Source organism: Ursus arctos, unplaced genomic scaffold (assembly GCF_023065955.2).
Source record: "Ursus arctos isolate Adak ecotype North America unplaced genomic scaffold, UrsArc2.0 scaffold_4, whole genome shotgun sequence".
In the NCBI taxonomy this organism is placed as follows: domain Eukaryota; kingdom Metazoa; phylum Chordata; class Mammalia; order Carnivora; family Ursidae; genus Ursus; species Ursus arctos.
In genome coordinates, this window is record NW_026623056.1 from 84,960,314 (window position 1) to 84,985,679 (window position 25,366).

The 25,366-nt window shown below is 46.7% G+C and overlaps 1 protein-coding gene across 3 annotated transcripts in view; it reads right to left on the minus strand.

Annotated features, from left to right (window-relative positions):
• Window positions 1–5,615, minus strand: part of RUNX1 (RUNX family transcription factor 1) — a 243,627-nt gene extending 238,012 nt beyond the window's left edge. For all 3 annotated transcript variants that reach the window (XM_026508403.3, XM_057306541.1, XM_057306540.1), the window contains exons 1-2: window positions 5,495–5,615; window positions 5,174–5,290 (exon numbers count right to left, since the gene is read on the minus strand). In XM_026508403.3, the coding sequence (XP_026364188.1) occupies window positions 5,174–5,231 (58 nt within the window). In that variant the 5' untranslated portion in view covers window positions 5,232–5,290; window positions 5,495–5,615. The remainder of the gene's footprint in view (window positions 1–5,173; window positions 5,291–5,494) is intronic.
• Between the last annotated feature and the right edge of the window lie 19,751 nt (window positions 5,616–25,366).

Here is a 25,366-nt window from a genome sequence, read left to right on the forward strand (position 1 = left end):
ACCAGCGCCGTTTGTAGAACCCGAGTGAGACACAGAGACATTTAATGACTCATCTAGGTCACTAGGAAGCTACCTGAGAAACTGAAAATGAGCTCGAGTTTCCTGTGCAGGCCTCTGCCCCCTCCCCCAAACAGAGGAGCGGCCCGCGCACCTGAAAATAAAGCCAGAAATGTCGTGAGAAGCACGGAAACAGGCAGCCTCTCAGAGGCCCGGAGGACTTGCGGGTGGTTCTAGGGCGAAAGGGCCTTTTCACTAAGAAGGACCTGGAGGAAAAGAAAGCGGCACCAGGACTCTCAAGGAGGAGAAACATCTGACAAGATGGATGTTGCAACACAGGCCGATTGGCTACACTTGTTCAGGTGAATTCTGTAAAGGACCCAGGTTCTTCTTCGGTCCTCTTTGTGGTACTTGCGAGTAAAGCAAGGGCGACGTGCCGCTGAAAAGAAAGCCATCAGGCTGACTTACTTAACACCTCCCACACCCCCTGGGGTGTGCCGCTTGACCTTTGCCCAGGCTGTACTGCTGTACCTCCCCCACCTAGACCACCCTTCCCTTAGCTCTGGGTTCCCGCCCTCCGTCCCTTCCCCAGCTCCCGTGTCACTTTCTCCAGGGAGCCTCCCCCAGCGTCCTCCAGGATGCTGGGACCTCTCCTTTCCCAGAGCGTCATCTGAGATAACCGAACGTGGAGAGCCAAGGCTAGTATTTCCGGCCCGTTTCTGTGGTTGTGCTAAGCACTTGACACAGGTTCCTTAATTCAGGCCACACACTGTCACAAGAGGTACCACCATCCACGTTTTATAGACTAGGAAACCTAGGCTCACTAGAGAAGCTGCTTGGCTGAAGTCAGAAAACTGGAAAAGAGAAGTCCATCATCACTGGGCTGTCCGTGGGGGCTCCACGATCACCCCTTGCCTCCCCCACTTCTTCTAGTGCTCCTTGCTCCCATGACCCCCGGGGCTCTCTCCTCCACACCAGCGCCCAGCCAAGCCTTGGTTGCTCTAATGAAGTCTCTGTGCGTGGAGGCCTTGGAACCTTCCTCTGCCCTCACATCAGATACAAACTTGCCTTCTCAGTAATGGGGCAAGCCTTTTCTGAGCATACATTTCAGGTCTATTTCAAGGGAACAAAGGAATCTCCCGGCTACTAATTTCTTTCCAAAGCTCAAAGGCTTCTTGCTGCTCAGCTCCCAGATCAGCAGCGTTTCTGCAGATGCTTCTGCTACTGGCTGCTCGCTGGGGCTGCACTTGTGTGTGAGCAGGTGTGGGCCCTCCCGCAGCCCGCCACTCCCCATCCCTCCGCCCACCCGCCCTGGTGGTGTGTGTCTTGGAAGCATTCTGAAATGCAGGGACAGTCCCGCGGGAGGGAGCAGAACCAAGGCATGGCTCCTTTTGGGGACGGCTCTCTGCTCTTTTAAAGCTTAAACATTTCAGAATTGCTTTGTCATTTTCAAAGGTTTGTTAGCGTGCAAAGCAACGACATGGCGAAGGGTATGAGTTTAGATGGATTTTTAGCACCTTTTTTTTTTCTCAGTTTCAGAATGTGTGGGCAGTTTCAAGAGGCGAGGCTCCATTTTGTACAGAGGAGGCTGGGGTCTGATTCTTCAGCGTCCGGGAGTGCAGCGGGGAAGGGCACAGTTTCCAGAGGGAGTCAGATCTGCTATGACGCATGTCGTGGGCTGACCCGAGTCCCCTCCAAAATTCATACGTTGAAGTCCTAACTCCTAGCACTCAGACTATGACTGTATTTGGAGATGGGTGTTTTACAAAGGTGGTGGCTAAATGAGATCATTGGGGTGGGTCCTCATGCCATGCGTCGTCCGGTGTCCTTATAAGAAGGGGACACTGGGACACAGACACGCGGGGAGGAAGACCACGGGAGGACACAGGGGGAAAGCCCACCACCCACAAGCCAAGGAGAGAGGCTCAGAAGAAACCGATCCTCTCCACACCTTGAAGCCTTCAACAAATAAAGCTACACGAGGATTCTCCAGGAGGCTTCCGGCCTCCAGCATCAGGAGACAAGGCATTTCTGATATTTAAGCCCTACCCCCCCCACGTCTGGGGTACTGTGTTACAGCAGCCCTAGAAAAACCAGACCGATTTCACCCGTTGCAAGCTACGGATGCCTAGTTTAATCTATGGCTCTCTGTGATCTGGACTCTTCCATGGAGCCAGAGTGATACTGTGCGTTCTGGCTTGTATTCTGCCATTCCGTTTGAAGGCCACCTCCCAGAAGCCGGTCGTGAGTCAGCCTCGCTGAGATTTCTACCTGTGGTTCTAGGAACTCAGAGGCATATTAGCATTCAGGCTTTGCATAGACCACTAAGCCACTTCTAAGAACAAGGCTACCTGAGGGATTTTGCAAAAGTGCGTCTGTGCCACCGCTTTTCCTTTCCGCACCTACCGCTGTGCCTCGGGCTGGCACCTTGCACATCGTGTGAGGACGCGCGTGTGCGTTCTGCAAGAATGTTGCGTCGCCAACCATGCGTGTTCACGCCAGGCAATGTTCAATCACGTCTTACCTCGTCCCCGAGGCAAATGAAGCGAGAGCGTGGCGCGGTGTGGTGGGAAGAGCGCGGTGCTCTCTGCGGTAGACCACAGTCACTTTGCATGCCCTCCTTCAGACCCTGGCCTGCCTCTCAGCGACAAGGGAACCAGGCCGCACTTGGCCCCACAGCTCTCTCTCCCTGCTGCGTTTCACATGGGTACCTCGCCCAAAATGAGTTATGGGTTTCCTTCTGGGAGGATTGCACGGACTGATAAAGTACCATCCCAGGAAGAAAACAAGATGCCGTTTCCCCCTCTAGGTCCTAGCTGCAGCTGGGGAGGCAACACTCGCCATAAATTATACAAAGCAAGAAGTGACCATGGGGCTGAGCACCGCTCGTGGCCGGTCTATGGGAATGGGGTCAAAACTCTGAGAGAGAACCATCTGTTGGAGGTGACCGTCTAGACGCGACTCTCCTGCAGCAGGCTCTCAGGCAGCGCCCAGACGGCACCATAAGCAAAGATATTTTGCCACCCCTCCAGTGCCAGGGCGTGTGATTGGCTGATCTGGAACGTGTCAACCCTCACCTTGTGGGTCACCTTGATAAAATTAACTGGGAAATTGTCAAGATTTCACTTGAAATTGAATCTCCATATGATATTATTAAATTAGAGATTATAAATCCTCCGAGTTCCTTTTCCTGAGACTAAGGCGTAAGCAAGGCCTGCTTTCATTAGGCCTTCTGAGACTTGACTCGGGTGTCAGGGCTGTCTCCACACCTCTCCCTTGAAGGCCACCTGCCCCTCGTCCCTAACCTGGGACCGCCCGGTGACCTCCGTGAGCACGAGCGCTTCGGCTCTGTGTCAGGTCCTGGCCCCGGTCTGTTTCCTGGCATTTAAGCAGGTCCCCGTGTCCCTCCACCGTCCCTGCTGTCTGGCCGGTAAAGACCGCTTCGAAGGCAGCCCGGCACAACGCACAAAATCCAGTCTATTGCCCAGTGGACTGTTTTCCGATTTCCTGAACCTGCCTTCCTGAGTTGATAAACTAGGAAACAATAATGGCTTGGAGGGTATTGAAAGCAGAGCAAAGGCAGGAAGATGTTTCTGTCTGTTATTCTGCAAATATTGCTTCCTTTGCTTGCTAGTGGCCCGGAGGAAATGCAGCCGGGAGCGGTTCACAGCTTCTCACCAGCGGCCAGCCTCTCTGCCTGGGGAGCCCGGCGCTGCTGCGAGGACGGTGACTCACGCACATCGCATGATTCAACTTCACTAAAATGTCCTCAGCTGCCAGGAAAGAAGCACTTGCAAACCCTCTAATTTGAAGCTTTGAATTGGTTAATGACTTGCTTTCTTCCCCTTCTCCTGAAATCCTCCCCCACCACCGTCAACACGCACACGCACAAGCGCACACACACACACACACACACACACACGCACACGCACGCACACACACGCTTTGTCAAGTTTTTAAATTTCAGGGACCCGGAAACATAGAGGCTCTGCGGCATTCACAACGTTTGTTGTGACAAAGTGGCTGGCAGCCTTGTGCATTCCCCTGCTCATTTGGCTGTATGAATAAATAATGAGTCACAGATGCTATTTGGGTGCGCGCGAGAGTGTGTAGCCAGAAAATTAATTACCCCCCCCACCCCCGTCCCGTCCCACTCCACGCCGGCTCTGCCAAACCAGCAAGCCGCATTTCGCAGGCGTTGGTCAGAGTGCGTGCCCTGACACACGGCCGTGCCTTCATGACATTTTTACGTTATTATTTTTGTTTGTTTAAGCACGGCCCTCTTTTCCCACCAGAGATACACAAAAGGCACATGCACACAAGTACTCACACCCTCCGAGCCGGAACTCCGACTACAGCTTTGCACATTTCAAGAGGCCCGTTGCAAAACTGCAGACAGGTTTTCCACACTGGCTCTTCCTATTAAATGGAAGCGCACCATCTAATGACCCAGAGCCTCGACAACGCTTAGCTTAGGAAATTTCTTCATTGCTCTTTGCGAGAGAGACCTCTGTACACGACAACTTGGCATTTTTTTTTTCTCCCTTGAAAGACACTGGCTCCCTCTGTGCACAGCACGGCCCCATCCTGGTGGTTTTTCACCCAGACAAATCCGCCCGTCTCCTGGACTCTCTGCCTTCAGGGGACAACCGAGCTGCCACTTTGCCCCTGAAGTCCCCAGGCTGGTCTAACATGTGTGTCTGGGAGCCCTGCCTCCTCCTCCGCCCCGCGCTGGCACCCGCCGTCCCGGCCGGCTGGGCATGAACCCCGGGGGCCGGCTGCAGCGTGGGCCCCGTGGCGTGCTGAGCTCAGGACACGCGGTCCCCTCCCCCCAGTCCTTGCAGGCAAGGGGGCAGAAAGAACAGCCGGGGAGCCTCTCGCAAGCTTTCTAACTTCTCCGACTTGACTCAGGAGGAGCCCAACTTACTTGCACTTGACAAAGTTCTCACACAGCCACCGAACACGTCAACAGCTTAGCTAAGTATTTATTAAAACATTGCTGAAGATCTGCCATCTGATGAATAAGTAATCCAATAGCCTTGTAATCATACGCCCGAGTTTGAATTCCTTCCACCAAGCAGACGGGGCCTCGGCCCGAGCTGCGTGCCCCGGGCCACCATCGCGTTCTCTGCCACGCTGAGCCCAAGTAGGTATCAAAAGACCAGAACGTACTCACCTCTCATGAAGCACTGTGGGTACGAAGGAAATGACTCAAATATGCTGTCTGAAGCCATCGCTTCCTCCTGAAAATGCACCCTTTTCTGAAGGCGGGGGATTCAATGATTTCTTTCACCTTGGGAGTGAAAACCAAGAAAGGTCACTGTTGTCACCTCACGCTCCACCATGGCTCCCTGCGTCTCATTCCCCCCCACCCCATACCTCTGGGGCTCCCTGAGCCCTCTGAAAAAATGTACCTTTGCGAAAACAAATATTCAAATTGTTCAAGATTTAAAAAAAAAAAAAAGCGGCGTCTTGGCTGTGGGTTGGTGATGCTTACCACTCTACGAAACCCTGTGGTTTGCAGGCAGTGTGATTCGTCCTGCTTGCTGACCACTATGCCGGGCGCAGTCTTCTGACACTGCCAGCCTCCCCAACTTGTGGTTCTGTGGTTGTTTATGAGGCCCAAAGAAGTTTTCACACAACCCAAATTACAAATTTAACTGTTCCCCTTTCCACAGCCCATCTTAATTGGTTCTTGCCAATCATGTGACTTCAGTGATGTCAATTTTTTTTTTTTTTTTACTTTCTGAGCAAGGCCCTTCCTTCCCCCCACCTGCCCTCCCCCAGGCTGTGCAAGAAAATAGCCGAGGAGAGTTTGCAAGAGAGGGATCGTAGAGAAAAGTGACTCAGTCTCTTATTATATCGATGGTCTTTGCTGATTTAGGACAACTTGGGTCCTGTTGTTGTTATTTGTGGTTTTTGGAACTCCTGATTATTTTGATAACAATTTCACTGCTGCTTATTCAATAGTAATTCAACCCTGGCATCAGGCTGCTGCTCAGACAGGATGTGGATCCCATCACTTAAGACGCTGGGCATCCGCTCAGGAGAATCCAGCCCCTTTGGTAAAGACTGTAACAGGCTAAGTGAAACTATAAAAGGAAAAACAAAATAAAAGGAAATGTTTTGCGGAGCGTCTGACCCCTAAAAGGGTCTAGCAACTTGCTGATACTGTAAAGCCGAGCAAAAGGGGAAGCATTTTAATTTTGTGATGGAAAGATGGCTGTAATAAAAGCAAAATTATGTGGTTTTATTCCTCCTAAATGAACATCTTTTCAGTAGAGAGATGAAATCAGAGTTCTCTCTTATGCACACACTGAAATTAGGAGCCTAAAGGAAGACGAAGAAAAGAGAGATCCTGTATTTTGAGCCGAAGCAGTGGCTAAGCCGTGACTCTTAATTGGTTGTTTTCACCTGTGCAGTTCAGCGCCTTGCCTTTCTCCACTTCAATAGGCATCGACAAGCTAATTCAGACCTGTAGGTAAAGCTCAGTCGAGCTCCACCATAACTCCACTCTGAGTGCGTTAAGAAGGCTTCACAGCAGCTAGAGGAACGAGAGGGGATGCTTCTGCGGAGGAGACCCCTTCTCGTGCGACCGACCAAAGAATATCCTACAGCTCGTCCTCTACCTTAGTTAGGAGACGAGCCCGTTTGGAGGTGCTAAAAACAGGGTGATTTTGCATGTGAGCACACATACTTATTTCTCTTTCCTGATCGTTGCTTTTAAATGCCAACAAATAAAATATTGTGTTTTGTGCAGTTCCAAGACAAAGAAAGACTCTCCTTGCCCCATTTCTTTATTAACTTTGCTGTCCTCCACATACATCCTCCGTGGCACCGCGTACACACTGCCTTTCAATGCACATGGTCAAGAGCAAGGGAGGCGAGGGGTCTACAGGGCCAACCCCGGATTCCAAACTGCATGGGCAGCCCCAGCAGAGACACCTTAGAGAGTCTGTACTACCACAATACGCCCTCGGTTTTCCCCTCATCCACTCGGTTTCGCCCAGACCCACAGTGACAACGAGCTCAAGGGCAAATGGCTCCGTCTTTTAAAAGGAAAAGACATGATTTTTACTTACTCCTGTTTTGACTAAGGCAGGAATTGAAACTCAAGAGACTGCTTTCTCCCAGACTGGTGCAAGGTTAGCTTACCAAGTGTTGACACCTTATTAATATTTAGAAGAAGAATAATGTATGTATTTCTTGTCTGATATTTATTAATATCCAAACACGATGCATGTTTCCTGTTGCTTCTGAGTGCAAATCCCTTGTGAAGAAATGAAGCCTATGCCCCTGTGCTCCCTGATGAACTCAAGCCTGGGCTCGACCCCAGGTCAGGGTCTTTTCTCTCTTCTGTATGTAATGTTCCCCAGAAGGGTCTTAGGAGCCGAATGCCGTCACAAGCAGCTGCCACTTCGGACCTGGCTCAGACTTATTAATGACTTAGCAATTCAAGTGGCGACACAGATAAATTCTGATATTTCATTTTAGAAACTCCCCAGATGCTTTCAGCCTTAGGTGTCCAGATGCTTGCAAGGAGGCTCTGGATGTGTCAGCGAACTGCCCGCATTCTTGGCTTCTCTCTGCGGGCCTCGCGAGCGTGGAATGTGTGTCTTTCCCAGCAGAGTCTTCGTGGGACAGGTCAAGTTCAAAGATGACTGTAAGGCTGGGGTTTGCTAAAGCCTCACCTTACACCATGATCATTTGTAATCATCAGGGCCGGCGTTCCGACAGGGCAGCAGGGGGCAGAGTGGAAGACCTGCGCACTGGGCGCTGGGCTGCTCAGCATTCCTCCGGGTTATCTGCCGTAACAGCACAGCTGAACCTTACAGCTTGGTGAGGCAACAGTCGGAGCTTTTCTGGGCATCCTCCAAGTCATGACCATAAGCAAAGCCTCAGCAGGCCGCTGGTGCACTTGGCCTTACCACTTCCTAGGAGCCCAAGATGAAAAGACACATATGTCGTCAACGAGCTGCCTAGAGGAATACTCAATCCTATCTTAGCTAGAACTGTTGAGGATTCTCTAAGTTTGTGCATTGACCCACACCCTGTGACCTACTTCCTGCGAATGACTCAGACCCTGGGCTCCTGGCTTGGGAGTTGTACCCAAGCGGCTACAACCGACTGTGGCTTTGCCAAGTCATTGGATGGCAGTTTTCAACCTCACTCAAATCGGCTATCTCTTCTGCGTGGCACTATTGGGGGGGAAATATGCTCAGGTGTCAGTTTCAATGGTTCTATAAAAATACCACTGAAGATGGAAAGATGCACTGTTGCATAACGCTGTAATTAATGTATAAACTTCTCTGTGCAGCCCAACCCAGTTAAAGCATCCTCTTTCAGGCCTTTGCATTGCATCATACTGCACGCTGCCTCTAAGCGTGCTCATGGTAAAGCAGATTCTCGGACCAGAAAAGAGAGGCAAAGAAGGACCTCAAAAAATGAGGTAGTCTAAACTTCCAAGAAGACAAGGCGGCTAACTTATCTCTCTGTGGAACACATTTTCATTCTTTTCTCAATCTTTGTCTTCCAAGAGAGGTGCTGTCCAGAAACTTCCGTGCCATGTGGACAGTCACCTTGATGATGCATTTGAAACTGAGACATGGATGTCAGAACTTCACGTAATGAATACAACCCGCTCTTGACAAACCCAGCAGGTTGAAATAACTGGAGGGCTCTGCAGGCCCAGCTGTTACAGATCTTTCCTGGCCCCTCAAGATGGCGTCCGTAGCGGGGCATGGCTCTCTTATGCACAAGTCTCTCACTCTGCCTGGTAAAAGTAGAATTTTAATTTAAGTCCCCATAAGACTTTATTGTATGGCTAGACAGGAGTTTCACGGTTTATTTCTTAACTTTCTCTGGATGAAGATGTATTGCTCTGTGGAGAAATAGGACTTAAAAAAAAAAAGGCAGGCATTGAAACCCATCAATGAAACCCATCAACCCTTCTACTCAAAGCTGTCTAATGACATGAAAAGCTGTTTAATGGCCATTGTTTCCAATATAAGGGCATAAACTGCTTCATGACTCGAAGGGTGGCCTGTGGGTAAGCGGTGTTGACATCCCCCGGGGAACTTGTGAGGCTCAGAATCTTGGGCTCTGTCCCAGGCCTACTGAGCTGGTCTGCAGTTTTACCAGCTCCCCAAGCGGTTCCTGCACACATCGGAGCTGGAGAGGCGCGGCTCTGAGGAAGCCCTGCACAGGTAGGGATTCGGTAAAGAATATGCGATGACAATTTTCTACAGTCTTTGAGATCTCTGTTTTCCTTAGAGCTTTCTGAAAAGTCTAACGTTTCTATCTCATTGCCCTGGCACAATTTTGCAAGCCCTGGATGTTTCTAGACAGCAGAAACCCACAAGAGGAGCGGCTCATGTCCTCCAAGATGGAGCCTTCTTGGACTGTCACTCAGAGCTCTCATCTCAAGTGCTGGGTTTGGGTCAAGTTTACAGTTTGAGGTTTGTCACACAACTTAGGGAGGCTCCCGTGTGCTCCGTTTACCAAGCTGGTGGCCACACAGATATAAACAGAAGGCTTTTTTTCTCCCCCCAGGGGCGTCAAATGCTGAGTTTGCACCTAGTTTGCATTTTGGAAACACATCCATCCTGGGAGTTCTTCCAGACGCACACCATGTGTTCCCAGGGACAGCGTTGCCGGTGGCCTCCGTTAGCCCCCGTGGGCTATCCTCCCTGAGGGATACCTGCCTCTGCTCTCCAGCCATCGCCCTTGCAGATGTCATATCCTGCGCTTTGTTCCCAAAGGATGGACCCAGCCTTACATTGTCCCCACTTGGATCGGCCAACCCAGAGCCCAGAGGACCCACTTACACGGGCGTCCAGGAGTTTGGCTACCTCTTTCAAATGCATCTGGATCCTTTCACGTCTGCCCTGGGCCAGGAATCTTGTTTGGAATAGTTTCTCCTTACAGAATTTTGGCTCTTCAGCTTCTGATGCCATTTGAAACCAAGAGGGTAAAACTGGAAAACTTAAACAAACCCTCTTTGAATGTTAGAAATGTTCAGCATTCGAGGTTTGGTCAAACGATGGAAAACATTCTGGGTTGGTACTGAACTTTCCAGCCCGTTTCTCCAACCTTGAGGCTAATTTTAGCCTGAGATCCAGGCAGGGAAAGCTAAAGGAAATGAAGCAACTAAAATTACTCTGAGTTGGAGAAGCCAGAATTTACATTGATTAGATAGTGTAAGACTCAATAATTCAGTTTAGGTGGCAAATAACGAGCGTCCCCAGTGGGAGCGAAGTACCTGGCTTCGGGGACTTTGGACTTTTCTTGCAATGGCTGCTCATTTTCCTGGTAGTAGGCAAATTAACGAGCTTCCACGTGACTCCTTACCAACTGAAGCATAATACTACCTTTTTCACCGGGTGCTGTGAGGATCAGTAATTTTTGGACTACGCAAAATGGTTTTGAATGGAATTGAAAAGAGACCCGTGGTTGATGCTGCAATATGGAAACGAGCTATAGGTGAATTTTAACACTCAGACTTGCCGGATATCACAAACACATGACACCAGGACCCTACGTGAGAGGTCTGGGTAAGAACAAGTTGGAGACGGCCTATGCAGTCGATGCTGGAGAAATCTTTAGTGTTCATCACTTAATTTTTGAATTAAATGTTCTTTTGGAAGAATATTATTTAGCCCTACCGACGCAAGCTGCGGATTCTTACAGAACCTCAAAATGTCAAAATTAAAAGAAAACATCAACTGTCCTGAGAAAACAAAATATTGCACTTAAAACTGTGGGTGTGTATTTTAATTTCCTCTGCTTTAAATTCCTTTCCCCTCCTTTGCCATTTCAGCACCTGGCTGGATTTCTGGGTGGAGAGCAGGAGGGAAGATCTTGCCCACGTCCTGGTTCTGATTTCATCTACTTCTTAAGTTTTCAGTGTATTCAAAGCAGAGAGAAGAAACAGAACTATTACCATGGACCACACCACTGAAACCACACTTTAGCTACCAGAGCAGAGTCCCTCAGCCTCTGGGGCCAGTCACGTACCTTCTTACTGGGACTCGGAATATATTGGTGATATAAATACACATACATTTAATTGACGATACTGTTTCCCACACAGGACTTACATCTGAGACGATAGTCCTTCCAGGATAAGAAAATTTGGAGGAATGGCAAGCTTCAGTGGAACTAGAGGACTCCCGTGGGGGTAAGATGGGGGAGAGTTCATTCAGGTTTCTGTCATCACAGGACAGTGGTCTTGGCTTGCAGGACAGATGAGATTTGGTGGCCTTTGGTTATTATGGAAGTATTCATATTAGTTTGTTTCTCTGTGCTTTTTAAAATTTTACCATCACCCATCGACAATTCTTAGATTTATATGGAAAATGGAGGCTCAAGGACATGAATTTCTGCCCACGTGGGCCACATGGTATGAACTGGGATTCGGGAATTTCCTCAAATTCAGAGTGGTTGTTCAACAGATATTAGGGAGTTTCCGAAAATCAACCTCGTGAATGTTGACAAGCCTGAAACTGTCTCTTAGGTCTCCATAGGTATCTTAGGCAGTGAAAAGATGTTCAGGAAACATAAACTTCACCAAATCTGATAGGTGACCTTCACCTTCTTCTTTTCGTGCCCTTGTCTTTAAACAGCAATCCATCATTTCCCTTTTGACTGGTGTCACTTGCCAATTCCTCCTCCTTTCAAAATCACAGCAGTTCCATGATCGGGGCCTCTTTTCTCTACCCTTCCTTTCCTTGGTGATGGTCAGAGCCATTTACGCATGTATGAATGCATTTAGCTTTAACTTCACTCCAAAACTCAGGCCTAAGAGCCCTCTTTTTCCATCCCCCCCAGCTACATGAATCCACATCTGGGTTTCTACTACTCCCTGGAGGGGTCATGGATTTTCTCTATACCCGGTGTGCAATGCCTCTCAAGGACATTCTACCTCTCAAGGACACGCTACGTCACAGCGATTTTGCTTTCCTTGAATTTTCCTGTTATCATGACATGAATTCACGTGTCTTAGTCTTTGGCAGAATTAGTCAATCCCTCCTTTATCCCTACATTTCTTGTCTCTTCCAACATTTTCCCCCTAAGCTTTACTAAATATCAGGAATACCTCATTTTCTCTGCACCTACTTATCTCACTGAGTATTTATTTATTTATTTATTTATTTATTTTTAAAGATTTTATTTATTTATTTGACAGAGAGACAGCCAGCGAGAGAGGGAACACAAGCAGGGGGAGTGGGAGAGGAAGAAGCAGGCTCCTAGCAGAGGAACCTGACGTGGGGCTCAATCCCAGAACGCTGGGATCATGCCCTGAGCCGAAGGCAGACGCTTAACGACTGCGCCACCCAGGTGCCCCTGAGTATTTATTTTCTAATCTCAGGCTAGGCAGACCGGGTCCTACTCAAAAGAAGGTTCACAATCTTATGAACCATTCACTAAAAAATGAAAAGTTGATATCGAAATGACTGGTATGGCCAGGATTGGGACTGGGGAGAGGGGAGCGAGACTCCCAGAATACACAATTTAGGGAACCATGGACCATCAGTGTCAACCTTGAACTTGGGCAACCCTGAGAGTGAGTGAGTGCTTTCTTAAATTTTGTACCCTATGTGCCTTACTTACCTCAACCGGCTCCTGACCCTGCGTATGGCTCACAAAACTGAACAGAGACCATGGGCTGGGCAGAGGGTGGTGTCCGAGTCAGGAAGAAAGCAGTGGCTGGAAATCCTGTAGTACCTGGAATAGTGGAGTCTTGAGCCGGGCGTTTGCAGATACGCACGTTTTGTTTTGTTGGTGGTAGGCGTGTACATTTTTGGTGGAAGAAAAGGACAGGGGAAGCAGTGAAGATGGGCAGAGCTCTGAGGCAAAGGGCAGATCAGAAATAAGCTCTGTGCACTTGGGTGCCATGAGGAGTCCAGTGTGGCTGCCATACTTCAGCCATGAGGTAACAAGCATCCTGACAAGGATATGGGCAATGGGAATGGAGGGCAATGGGACGGCGATGGACTGACAACATTCACAGTCTCAGCATCTTAATCCTCCTGCAGTCATAGCCTTTACCCTGTAACTGTGGTCTCTGCCCCTCTGCCCCTGGGCTCGGCCTTGGGACTTGCTTTGACCAAGGGGGCAGTTGTGAACTTGCTGGAAGCAGAGGCCTGGAAAGGTGCTTGCTCAGTGGAATGCGCCTGGGCTGGCGTGCTGGAAGGCAGGAAGTCGTCCCAGTCGAGGCCATCCTAGATCAGCCAGTAGCCAGCTGAGCATCAGACACTTAGGTGAGCTCCAGCCCAACCCAGAAGAGCCGACCAGCCAAACCCAGCCACGACCAGCAGAAGTGCTCGGCCTTCCTATGAGGTGTGGACAGTAATAAATGGTGGTTGTTTTACGCTATAGCGTTTGGTGGTAGTTCGTGGCATCACGTTACCATGGCGATAGTTTTTGTTGAGGAAGACGTAAAGATGCAGAAAGCACCAGCACTGGGCTGCAAGCTGAGGCAGTGAGGCAGAATCAGGTATTTTCCAAGTGAAAAAAAGTTGGAAGCTCAAGATGAGAATACCTATAAGGGGGCGGGAGGAGACAGGAGCCAGGGGGAGCGGGACAAGGGGAAGAAGACAAAGAAAAAGTGAGCGTGGTACAAACCAAGGGAAGACATTTCAAGGGATGAGAGACAAACCGAGTTGGATGCTGAAAATAGAGATGAGAAAAACAAAGACTCTGGGAAGGTCAAAGGATTTGACAAGAAAGAGCCACTTGAGATCTCTTCCTCATGACGCCTCCTCAGACTAAACAGAAGAGTGACTCCAATCGAGCTGGTACACAGACAGGCAGCTCCTCCTTCGCTTGAAAAGGAGCTTGATATGAAAGTAATGATCACATGTATCCTTTTTGTCCGGATGTATCTAAGGTGGTTATGGGAGTTTTTCTATCTCAATTCAATTCAAAAAAACATTAATAGAACATCTACTATGATAGAATGGAGAGAAGTCACACCCCCAAAAGAAAGATGTGAGTATTCTTTGTTATTACATTCCACAAAACAGCTGAGTCCTGGGGGTATGTTTGGGATGGGCTGACGTGGGGCAAAAGGAAGTGACCTTCAAAGAGAGGAATGGCCACCCTCCAGAGCAGCGAAAGGTGTTGAGACTTGGTGAGTTGCCAAGTGGCCACCTGTGCTACCAATATATAATGGATATTCCATATCAGAGTGAGAGGTGAGACAGGACCACGGGGAAACTTCCAAAGAGGTGTTCAAGAGCCACTTGGGCAACCGATTCGCAGTCAGGACATGAAGGGTCAAGAGGAGGGTCATAGGACAGTGTCTGAAGTGTGGCTTTTCTGTTCCTCTTCCCTTCCCAAGGGGCCAAGGTGTAGGGGTGAGTCTGCCACTTGTGTCAAATCTGGAGAGAGGGACAGAGGCATATATCACTCAGTCTGGGGTCTGACTTACCCCATGTGACAGTGAGTGGCCTTTTGTAAGGTGGGATAGGGTTTGCATTAGGAATCTCCAGCATCCCCCTCCAAGGTGCCTCAACTATGGAATCCCCAAGTAAGATGTTGGCTTGGCACTGTTTTACGAAGGATTCTGCCCATAAGGATGGATTCCCCAAGCATGGAGATCTCAGCCTGAAGAGCTTGTGGTGTAGACCATTAGAAGCAGGAGTTGAGAAGGGATCGGGGGGCTGAGGTTGCAGAAAAAGGCCCTGCCCAGAGTGGGGAGTTGCATCAGAAGGAGCCAGGTAAGAAAGCCCATGAGAACGCACAGGAGAGAAACAATACATGTTAAACATCCATGAGGCCAGAGAGAGCCAGGCCACTTTAAACAATGGCTGACAAGTGAGGCTCTCCTAATCCCTCCCACGGTCTCCCTTCATCCTCTCCAGAATAGCAGTGTGCAGGCCAAGTTAGCAAGGACTTGGCGTGGGTGGAGAAGTACTGTAGTCAGAAAGGAGCCCCACGAACCCACCCAGGTAGGCAGCCCAATAGTCTCCGACTGCGGTAACGGGCATCCAAAGAGTTGGCAATTTAGATTATCTGAGACGGTGTTTATGATACAGAGTGAATATAATTTTTCTTCTCTAAGTGAGGGATGGGGGAAGGGTCACTCATACTAAACAGGTTTTCAAAAGATGGAAACAACCCATCAATGGATGAGTGGATGAACAAAATGTGGTCTATCTTTGCAAAGGAATACTCTTCTGCCATAAGAAGGAATGAAGTTTCGATATGTATTACAACATAGATGAACCTTGAACACATTATGCCAGACAGAGAAGAACGAGTATTGTGTGATTCTAGTTACATGAGGTGCCTAGAATGAGTGAATTCATAGAAAAGAAGGTAAAATAGAGGTTCCCAGGGATTGGAGGGAGAGAGGAATGGGAAGTCACAGTGTAATGATACAGAGTTTCAGTTTGGGGGAGAAAAAGTTCTGGAGGTAGCTAGTGGTGATGATTGTGCATCACGAATGAAATTATTAATGCCACCAAATGTACACTTACAATGGTTAAAATGATAAATATAATAGGTACATTTTACTATAATAAAAAAATCAAGTGACTTCTCTAATTAGATCCATGAATTCTCTAGGACCAAAATACCCGATTACATCCGTGATGGGACTCTTTTGTATATTGGTCTCCACAGCTCCAGGACGAGTAGAGTGAGATTTATTTATTTGTTAATGTTTATTCCCCTTAGCAATACTCTGTTGGCCAGTTTAAAATAGATACAGCAAGATCTGGAGCTTACCTTTAAGTAAGTGGGTCAGGATAGTCTATCTTATGGCTTGAGACTCAAAAAGGCTTACTTCAGTATGTGATACAGTTAATATATACTTATTTACCTGATAGACATTAACTATATCTTTACTATTTCTATAATCAGAAGCAATCAGGAGATTGCTTAGGAAATGGAGTCTTCCGAAAGTTCCTGACTCTGGTCACATCTTACGTGGGAGTCTATACCTTTTGTCCTAGAAAAATCTGAAGTTGTATCTTAATGAGTTAAGCAAAATGAGACTTAACAAGATTTTTTTCCAACATATAAATTGGCTTGTATTACATTTCACTTCAAAACTATATAGACCCACACACTCGGAGACTCACACACACATACACGGTTGAGCCCAGGGTATTGATTTCCCTTTGCACTCTGCCCTCACTTGGCACCAGTGTGCAAGCAAGCCCAAACATATCACCTTTCCGTGTTCCCTGTTTCTGTAGTTAGTGGACCACACAAAGGGCAGACCCAGAGGAGATGGCTGATTTCATCATAAGTCAATGATTGATTCTTTTCCTGCAGCCTCTTAATATGCAGGGATCATCTTGTTTGATGCCTGAACTGGAAATACGCTACCATTTGTGTTGAATCCTATCCAATACCTGTCTTTTCCTTGGGTCTACTCAAGTGTTCACCAGTAACTTTCTAGGCTTCCTGCTCTCAGGTCAGTCAGATGAAACCATGGAGTCATGCCGATTAAAGTGTTTAATCCCTTTAAGACGGCGTGCCCCCCAGGTCGCCCTTTACAGAGATGCCAATGGAAATTCAAAATAAGAGGTGGGCGTATGGCTCCATGTTGCCAATTATGTCTCCTGTGCTGTGCTGTTTCTGGGACAGTGCTGTCCCTGGACTACCTAGGACCTGGTTATTCAGGTGGTAAGAAGTAGGTGATGAATTCTTTTAGGTTCAGAACCCTTCACCTAATCAAACCGCACATCTCTCAACTCCAAGATTTTCATCATTATTCATATCACTCACCCAATGAATAAATGAGCTTCAGCTCATTTCTCTCTTTTACGGTGAATTGGAAACATTTGGAACAATTAGATGATTTTGCTGCACTTCAAGTCATCACCTGAATTTGTCTATCACTTCCTGTCGAGTTCAAGTTTATCTCTACCAAAAATACGCTTCTGTGATGCCATGAGGGTAGGGATGATGCCAGATTTAGCAAAACGAAACCAAAAGGAGGTACCATTAATGTTGAATTTTAGAGAAAGAAAATGAATTAAGTTCTCAGCATGTCCCAATTAATGCATGAGGGGTCCTTACAGTAAAGAATTCCTCACTGTTTAACTGAAATTCAGACTTAACTGGGTGTCCTGGATTTTATCTGGCAGTCCTCATTGACAGTCAAGATGTGAGATAGGCGTATGCACATATCGCCCAAGAAGCAGGAAGCTTCGGGGTAAATTTCAGTGTACAGGAGAAGATAATAGGGTATGACAGCGGACTTCGGTCACTGTAGGCTGGCGTGGAGTTCTTTGTTTTTGTTTTCATTTTTTTTTTTCCTTTTCTTCCTTTTTCTTGCAGTCCTTTCAAGGCCCTGGAGCAGTCTTTAATAGCAGGCTCACGGTGCCGTTGTTTTGTCCAACAGTAAGAAGCAATGGCAGAAAGGATCACTTACCCGGCTTTTCTTCCAAGCTGGGTTCACCTGCTTTCTAGTCCAGGAGGACTCGCGGTGGTATTGTTCTCCCATGCTGCTTTTCCAAAGGAGAACCCGGGCGTGCTAATTGCTGGGTGTCAGCGGCGCGCCTGGAAGTGGACGACAGCTGGGCGCTGAGTGCGTTCTGCAAGGAGAGGTTGGGGTTTCCATTGTATAATCTTGCATCCTTCCATCTGCACTGGCTTTTGTTTTGGGTCTCAAGCAATTGGCTAGAGCTGAAAACATAAACACCTCCATGGCCTTGCCCCTTACCATTTTCTTTTCATGTTGGTTTAGGAAATACACCTGAGAGACCAAAGACACACAATGAACCCAGCAATTACCAACCACCAGGGGCAGGCGGCAAACCCTCCAACAGCAAAACACCCGAGGACGGGCTAGTGCAGGCCCCTGACTTTCCTCAGGGTGCCGGGGACGCCTGTCAGGGGCCAGGCTCCGGGTCTGAGTCTAGGACTCCCTCCCACTTCTGTCTTGGGACGGCTGATTTCCTTGCTGCCAAAGATGGAGAACTCAGGAATTTTTCTCCTGCTTTATTTTGCTCAAACAACTGGCACAGGTCATGCATGGTGCTGGGGAAACTATTTCATAAAGGAAAGAGGCAGACTTAACTAAGTTGTCATCTATGAAACATTTTTTTTAAGTGTAATTAATTAATTATTTATTTAGTAATCTCTACACTCAATGCGGGGCTCAAGCTCAGGACCTCGAGACCAAGAGTTGCATGCCAGCTGGGCGCCCCGAAACTGTACAGTTTTTGACAAATGGCTACACCTATGTAAACCACACCCCTGTCAAGATAGAGTATGTTTCCACCACTTCTCAGAATTCCTTAGAAAATCGCCACCCCGCCCCACCACCAAGAGGAAACCACTGTTCTCATTTTTCCTTCACCATAGTTTTGACTGTTTAGAACCTTATAGAAATGGATCATACGGTATGTAGTTTCTGTGTCTAGGTTCTTTCGTTGGGCAGGTCAGTTCTTCTTGTATTTGCTGAGCAGTATTGTTCTGTATGGACATACCACAATCTCTTTAGTCACCCTATTGATGGGTATTTAGGTCATTTTCAGTTTTTGGTTATTATAAATAACGCTGCTATGAATACATTTGCGTAAGTGTTTTTGTGGAACTTACTTTCATTTCTCTTGGATAAATATACAGGAGTGAAATTTTTGGGTTAAAGGGTAGGTGATCACCAACCAGATGGACAATACCAACCGTTAGTGAGGACGTGGAGCAATGTCACTGGTACCTTGCTGGGAGAATACAAAATGGTACAATCTTTGGGGAAAGTTTTGACTTTCTTATAATCATCTCTGCAATATTTAATTGCAAAATTGTTAAAAGAAGGAGTGTATTTCTCTCTTTTTTTCTCCGCCCGCCAGGAAAGGCTTTGGCAGAAAAATCCCAAAGGGACATTAGAAGGAGAAGCCCGAGGGGTAGGGGTAGGGAGAAACACCACTACCATTTCATACCTTAGAGATTGAGTTTTGCACTCATTCTATGTCTTTATTGAGAACATTCTGTGTATCAGGCACCATTTTAGTGAGCAAGATAGACCAAACGCCTACCCACTTACATTTAGGGGCAAGGCCATCTAGAGTAGAGGTTATGAACATGAACCGCGTTTGAATGCCAGCTCGGCCACTTCTTAGCTATGTGTCCTTGGGCAAGAACATAACATATCTGTGACTTGGTGTTATCACCTGAAAGATGGGAATGATACCGTTACTTCCTTCATAGGGTTGTTGTGAAATACCAATTTTCTATATATTTTATATATTAGATATATAATATATAATATATAATATATAATTTTTATATTTTATACAATTTTATATATTAGATATAGATATATAGATATATAGATATGACATATATAACATATATGTTGACCTCATAGGATTGTTGTGAATAATTATCTGGTTAATGCCTATAAAGCACTTAGAAAAAGTTTTGGCACATACTGAGTATACGTTAGCTCTTATTTGAGGGGAACTTTGTGTTACTAACACAAATCGTTAATTAACGTGCTATCTGTGCTATCCGTGGGAGCTTTTGCATAAATGGTGAAGAAAGGGAAAAAGATTACCTCTCAAACCTCATAGGGGAAGATGGAGCAGGTGTGATTTTGTGTTCATGCTCCTTCCCACAAATAGTCAATGACTTAAGAAATTGTTCTGATTTGCCATCTTCTAGTTTGGTCCCCAAATATCAAAAGTGTTTCTTCCTTTAAGCAATTCTATAAAACCAATCAGAAGAGCAACTATGATTATAGACATGTGGAAAGCATGTTTGTCATTAGCAAGCTAGAAATCAGAATTATCTTTTTGTGTGATGAGACCAAATTATTTTCCAGAATATTCTCTGGGTTCCCCTGTGCCTCCCCATCACACGTCTCACGCTTCACTTTTCCTTCTCCCATGGGTCAGGCAGTGTCTTGGCTCAGGCTGGCTGTTCAACGGTAAGGAGCAGAGCCAAGGCCAAAGGGTAGATGGCAAACGACACGTGGAAGATCCCTATCTCTGTGGGTCTAAGTGATTGAGATTTGGGTAGTTGGCGGACATAATCGAGCCCATCCTGACTGAGGCATTGGCTCCCACCAAAGCAACCTAACTCATTGTTTTCTCTTTCTCTGATGTCAGTTGTTACATTTTTGTTAGTTGGTTGATTTTTTTAAAGAAGAGTATACTTTTCAGGTACTAAAAAATAAGGGTTACATCCAGAACGATACTTGTTCCCTTACCATGGACCCACCACACATGCATTTATCTAAATCCTCCATTCTTCTACTTATTCACTTAACAGATGTTTCACAAGTCCCCAGTCTATGTTGCTTTCTGGGCGGGGCACTGGGGGAAGCAGACAGCAGTTCCCACATGTGGGAGACAGGGTTCCCATCCTGGGGGTACTTATCAGAAGAGTGGAAAAAGTATGCTGTGCAAAGTAACACTATGCTCTATTTCTACCACCGGCCTTGAACTTCAAGGGCTGGCCTCTAGTTACAGCATTTTATGAGCTAGTATTGACTTAGTGGTTACCCTAATTTGCAACCTTTATTAGGGTTAAAACTCATATCATATCCCTTGCTCCTTAACTTTCCAGGCTTACCATGTGCCCTTAATTAAATTAATCTCTCACCAATGTCCCTTCTGTTTCCTTAATAATACGAGTTATTCCTATAGGCTACTTACACCACCATAGGTTTTCTTGTTGAGTCAGATATCTAGAGTAATCAAAATCTCTCCAGAGTTTGACACCCGATTATCTTGTTGGAGAGGAAGATAATGGGTTTTGGGGTATTTTCCTCCCAAGAAATATCTAGCTGATAAACACTGCAAACATATTTCTGATTTACATAGCGTCTGACCAGAACTTTCAAGAGAGTGGACTCGGTGTTCTACTTTTCTTCCCCTTTGTCATCCATGCACACTTGGAATTTTATATGCACTGGGGTTCAGGAGTAGGGGAGTAAAACTCCTTAAACTTCAGCACAGTACCACTTTTTCTAGGATCCTGGGTGTATCACTCACCTTATTAGTTGCCAAATGACTCCATTTTCAGTCCATTGTAAAATCTTATAATAGATCCGCACTCTAAAACAAATTAACCTGGTATTTCAGGTAGACGTGGACAGATGGCATTTTGCATCTCGATCAAACTAAGTAACTAGACAAAAAAGACATAAAATAATAATGATAACAAGAAATTTTCTTCCTGCTTTGGTAACCATATTTTCACTTGGAAAGATGTTTCTTTATACCAACAGGAAGAGAAAAGAATAATTCTATTGATTTCAGTTTTCAAATTAACGATCTTTGATAATGTAAAAGTACTTCTTTTTTTAAATAGAATACTAAAAATTGATAGGAAAGCACTGGGTGTTGACTTCATCAATAATTGAATTTATTAAGAATTATACTAGTAACTATGATTAGTTCACCCCTCCCCACTAAGAGACTTATACTCATTGAATTCTCACAAACCTGTACTTATCCCTATTTTACAGGTGAGAAAGCTGAGGTATAAAGAGACTAAGTAATTTCCAAGCCGTGTAGATAGAAAGTGGGGGAACCAGGGTACTAAGCCTAGGCAGGCTGTCTGCAAATTCTGCGCAAGTCATGACGACACCGTAGTGTCCAGAATATTCCACATCTTTACCTTTAGACTTTGTATTTATTCTTAATCCAAGAATCAGCTAAAATAGGAAAGAGGAGATTTGTTGCAATTGCGATTCTAATTTCACATGCTTTGTAGCTCAGCCCTGGGATCTTTTGCTGAAGGTTAATAGAAATATTTTCACTAAAGCTCAAGGGTCTGTAGGAGGTAGTACCCAAATTTTGTTGTCTTTCTTGTCTCAACAATGCGCATTATTTATAAGGTGTTCAACTATGCTACAAAGGGGTCATATGTTCTCTCTGGAGATTTAAATAGCACTTTTGAGGGAATAATATAAATTGACGTGACCAGGCCTATATTTGTCCATGTCTTTATGAAAGACAGGATGCATTTAGGTCATTTTAGATCTCATTCAATAAGAGAAGGGGATGATTTAGCAGATAACTAGATTGTCTGTAAAGTGATTCAAAAGGACCATTACATTTTTTCTTCCTCCAAATAGTCCAGGCACTTTTTAACTACTCATGCAATGAATATTGTGGACCACGGCTAGATTATAGCTCTCAGTGGCCAAACCTTATCTCCCCAGACAGACTGTAAACTTCCGAGAGCAAGGGCATGTCTCATTCATTGCTGTGGTACCTTAAGGACTTAGAATGTGGTAGGGGCCCATCACTTTTTTGTTGACCGGTACATCAGTCATTTATTGCCGTAATCCTACTGAATTAAAAACACCCAAAAATCCTGAGTGCTTTTAACAATGAGCATTTCTTGTTGGTCTCGGGTCTCCAAGTCAGCTGGCCACATCTTCTGATCTCATAGGGCTCACTCAGGGATCGCCTGTCAGCTGTAGTTTGGCCAGGCAGCTCTGCAGACCTTGGCTAGGCTCCCACATGGTGGGGGTTGGCTAGTCTAGGATAGTTGCTGCTGGAATATCCGGGCTCTCTTCCATATGGCCTCTCATCCTCCAGGGTGCCCGTTCACGCAGCTTCTTATGGAGTGGAGGTGGCAGAGAAGAAAGCAAGCAGAAATGTCTACAGCCTCTGATGTCGAAGCTTGGAATTGGCACATTGTCATGTCTACTGTATTGTATTGGCCAAAGCAAGTCACGAGGTCAGTCCTGACTCAAGGGGTGGGGAAAATGGGCTGGATCTTTTCATGGGAAGGGCTGCAGAGTCACCTTATAAAGTGTGAGTATACAAGGGAGGAGGGGGCGGTGAAGGATTGGGGCCAACCCAACGGCCGCAACTAGAATAAAATGAAGATGAACCAGAGGTGGTGTCATGAAGTGGGAAGAGGGGGCAGTGTGGAGGAGCTGGTTCAGGGTCCCTACCCTTTCCACAGCCATGCCATGTTATGCCATGTCACATCCTTAATCACAGTTTGGGTCTTCCTAAGGCTGTTGGGAGAATCCAACGTGGCAAACACACTGAATTGCTTTGTAGATTATAAATCTCAATGCACGTGCGAACCGACATTGCCGTCATTTCATCTGAAGTGAGAGAGACTGCTGGCAAGTCCAGTTACTGACAGATTCTGACTAGCACCAGCAGAGAAAGTGCAAACCCCCATAAACAACATTTTTCTCACTTCGCTCCACGACTGGATCTGATGCATTTTGAGAACCGTGTACAAGGCATCATGGGCACCCACTCGAAACGCAGAGACATTGTAAACATGCAGCTGTACCCCCTCGCCTTCTGGAAGACCAGACATTTGTTCCTGCTTGGGGGGGGGCTCCCACACCAAAGGAGGGCGGCATGCAACACCCCCTCCTTCTGCGTTCGTTTCTGCTTGAGGGGCTAACAACCTCTTAAAATAAAGTCACAACTTCCCCTCCTCCAGATTTTGTGATGTCACTGTGATTGGGGCCGTCCCTCTTCTGCTGCCTGGGATGATTTCATGGTCCTTGTTGAAGTGAGAACTGGTCTCCCACCATATTGGCAACCGTGTACTTTGGAATATTTACATGGATGGATTTCCCCCATCTTGTGGCCCTCCTTGTGATTAAAATGGAAATGCGTTTTGCATAAGTGACTTGGAAGGAGTTTCTTCTATACCCCAGTGGTCTGGCTCTGTTTAGGAGTCAAATGTGAATGCAAATACTTAACACATTGCGAGAAATGACATTTAGGGAAAAGAGGACCAAAACTGATTTAACATGTGTGGGGGACAGCCCACATTGTTTTTCCACACTTCGAGAACTTGTAGTCAGCCCCCGAGGCGCAAGACAAACCGTGAGCATTTAGGGTGCCTGAGAACATGTGGGATCCCAGATGAAAAGACCTAGCTAAGAAGAGGGAAAGGTCCGAGAGAATTTGTTGTTGTAGATTCCATTGTCCAAAAGACTTATCACTGCAAGTATAAATCCTAAACCCCAAATTACCTTAGATGGGGTGACACGTCATATGCACGTTGATGGGATGCGGAACCAGCAGAGATGTTTCCCCCTCTTCTTCTCGGCATTGATGGAACACACACGCTGTATGAAACTCAAGCTGCCATTTATTTAAAAGCAAACCCAAGGCAGGGCTGCTCATTCTGTATGCACTACTGTTAATTCCTTTGAAGTGGTGCTTCTTCATTCATTTGGGCTGCCTTACGCCAGATGGAAAAACCGACTGGCTTTCGCCTTCCGACTGCACAAGCCACTCCCCTTTGCCTGGTCCCATGTCCCTCTCCTGTCTTGCGACAGGGGCTAGAGATGCCAAGACAGCCTCGGAGGGATGGGCCCTCCATCTCGACTGACTTTGACCGCCAACCATACTGCCGGGCTGGGATGTCAGGGGGCAAGGGAGAGGGACCCTGGGGGTGATCTGAGAGCAGGCCTATCTGCCAACAGCAGCCGCCACGCAGTGGAGGAAAGACAGCACTGTCCTTTTTTCATTAAGTGTATTTATAAACATACTGAACATGAAACATTTTTCCTTTCTTCACAGTGATGGATGATTATATGTCTATGAAATGTTTTCATTTATTTGGCGCCAGGGTAATCAAAATCAGTTGAAACTGTCCCACTGAAGGGAAAGAAAACAAGTGGGCGTGGGACAGCCTGGGTTCCGTCCCTCATGCTTCTCAAGGGTAGTAGCTGGCAGAAGGGCTCGCTTCTCAAGGAACACGCTCTTCAGCTGGTAATTACTCCCAGTCCTGCTCATGGCTGCTTTCCACGAAGGCTGCAGCTCCGCAGCACTTTCAGAGCATTCTGGAAGCAGTGTGGGAGCGCCGGGGCCAGCCTGTGCGTGACTCTGTTTAGGCTGAGAAAGAGCTGGTCCCAGAAAACCTTTCTGAATGAAACGCTCCCCGTGCTTTCATGTCTGCCCTGGCCCGTGTTCTGGGTCAGTCATTGTGATCTCCAGCATCCTGTTTGAACGGGTGTTTTCCACGGCCTACAGACAAAACCATTTCTATTCTAAGCTCCTAACGACTGTACAAAGACAGGCAAGGGAGATTAGGTAGGGAAGCAGGCTTGACCTGCCTGTGGCGGAAAATCCAGGGAGCACACGCCTGGTCCCTTGCTTCCCTCGATGGGGCTCTTCGGATGGCTGCAGAACTCAGATCTTCGTTTTACAAATCCAGCGTGAATTGGGAAAGGTTTGGTGAATTTATCCAGCCTTACCCCACAGGCTGGTTATGTCTTGGCTTTATGGTTTGTGATACAGACCTGTTCACGGGCATGGGGGTTAAAATAACGATTTCCCTGATCTCCAGTCATCACCTTGCAAGGAATTAATTGGAATACTGGAGCAGGGAAAGCACTTTCACTCTTTGAAAAGATGCAAGAATTTTTTTTAGTGAATTAAGAGGATTTCTTTATAGTTGT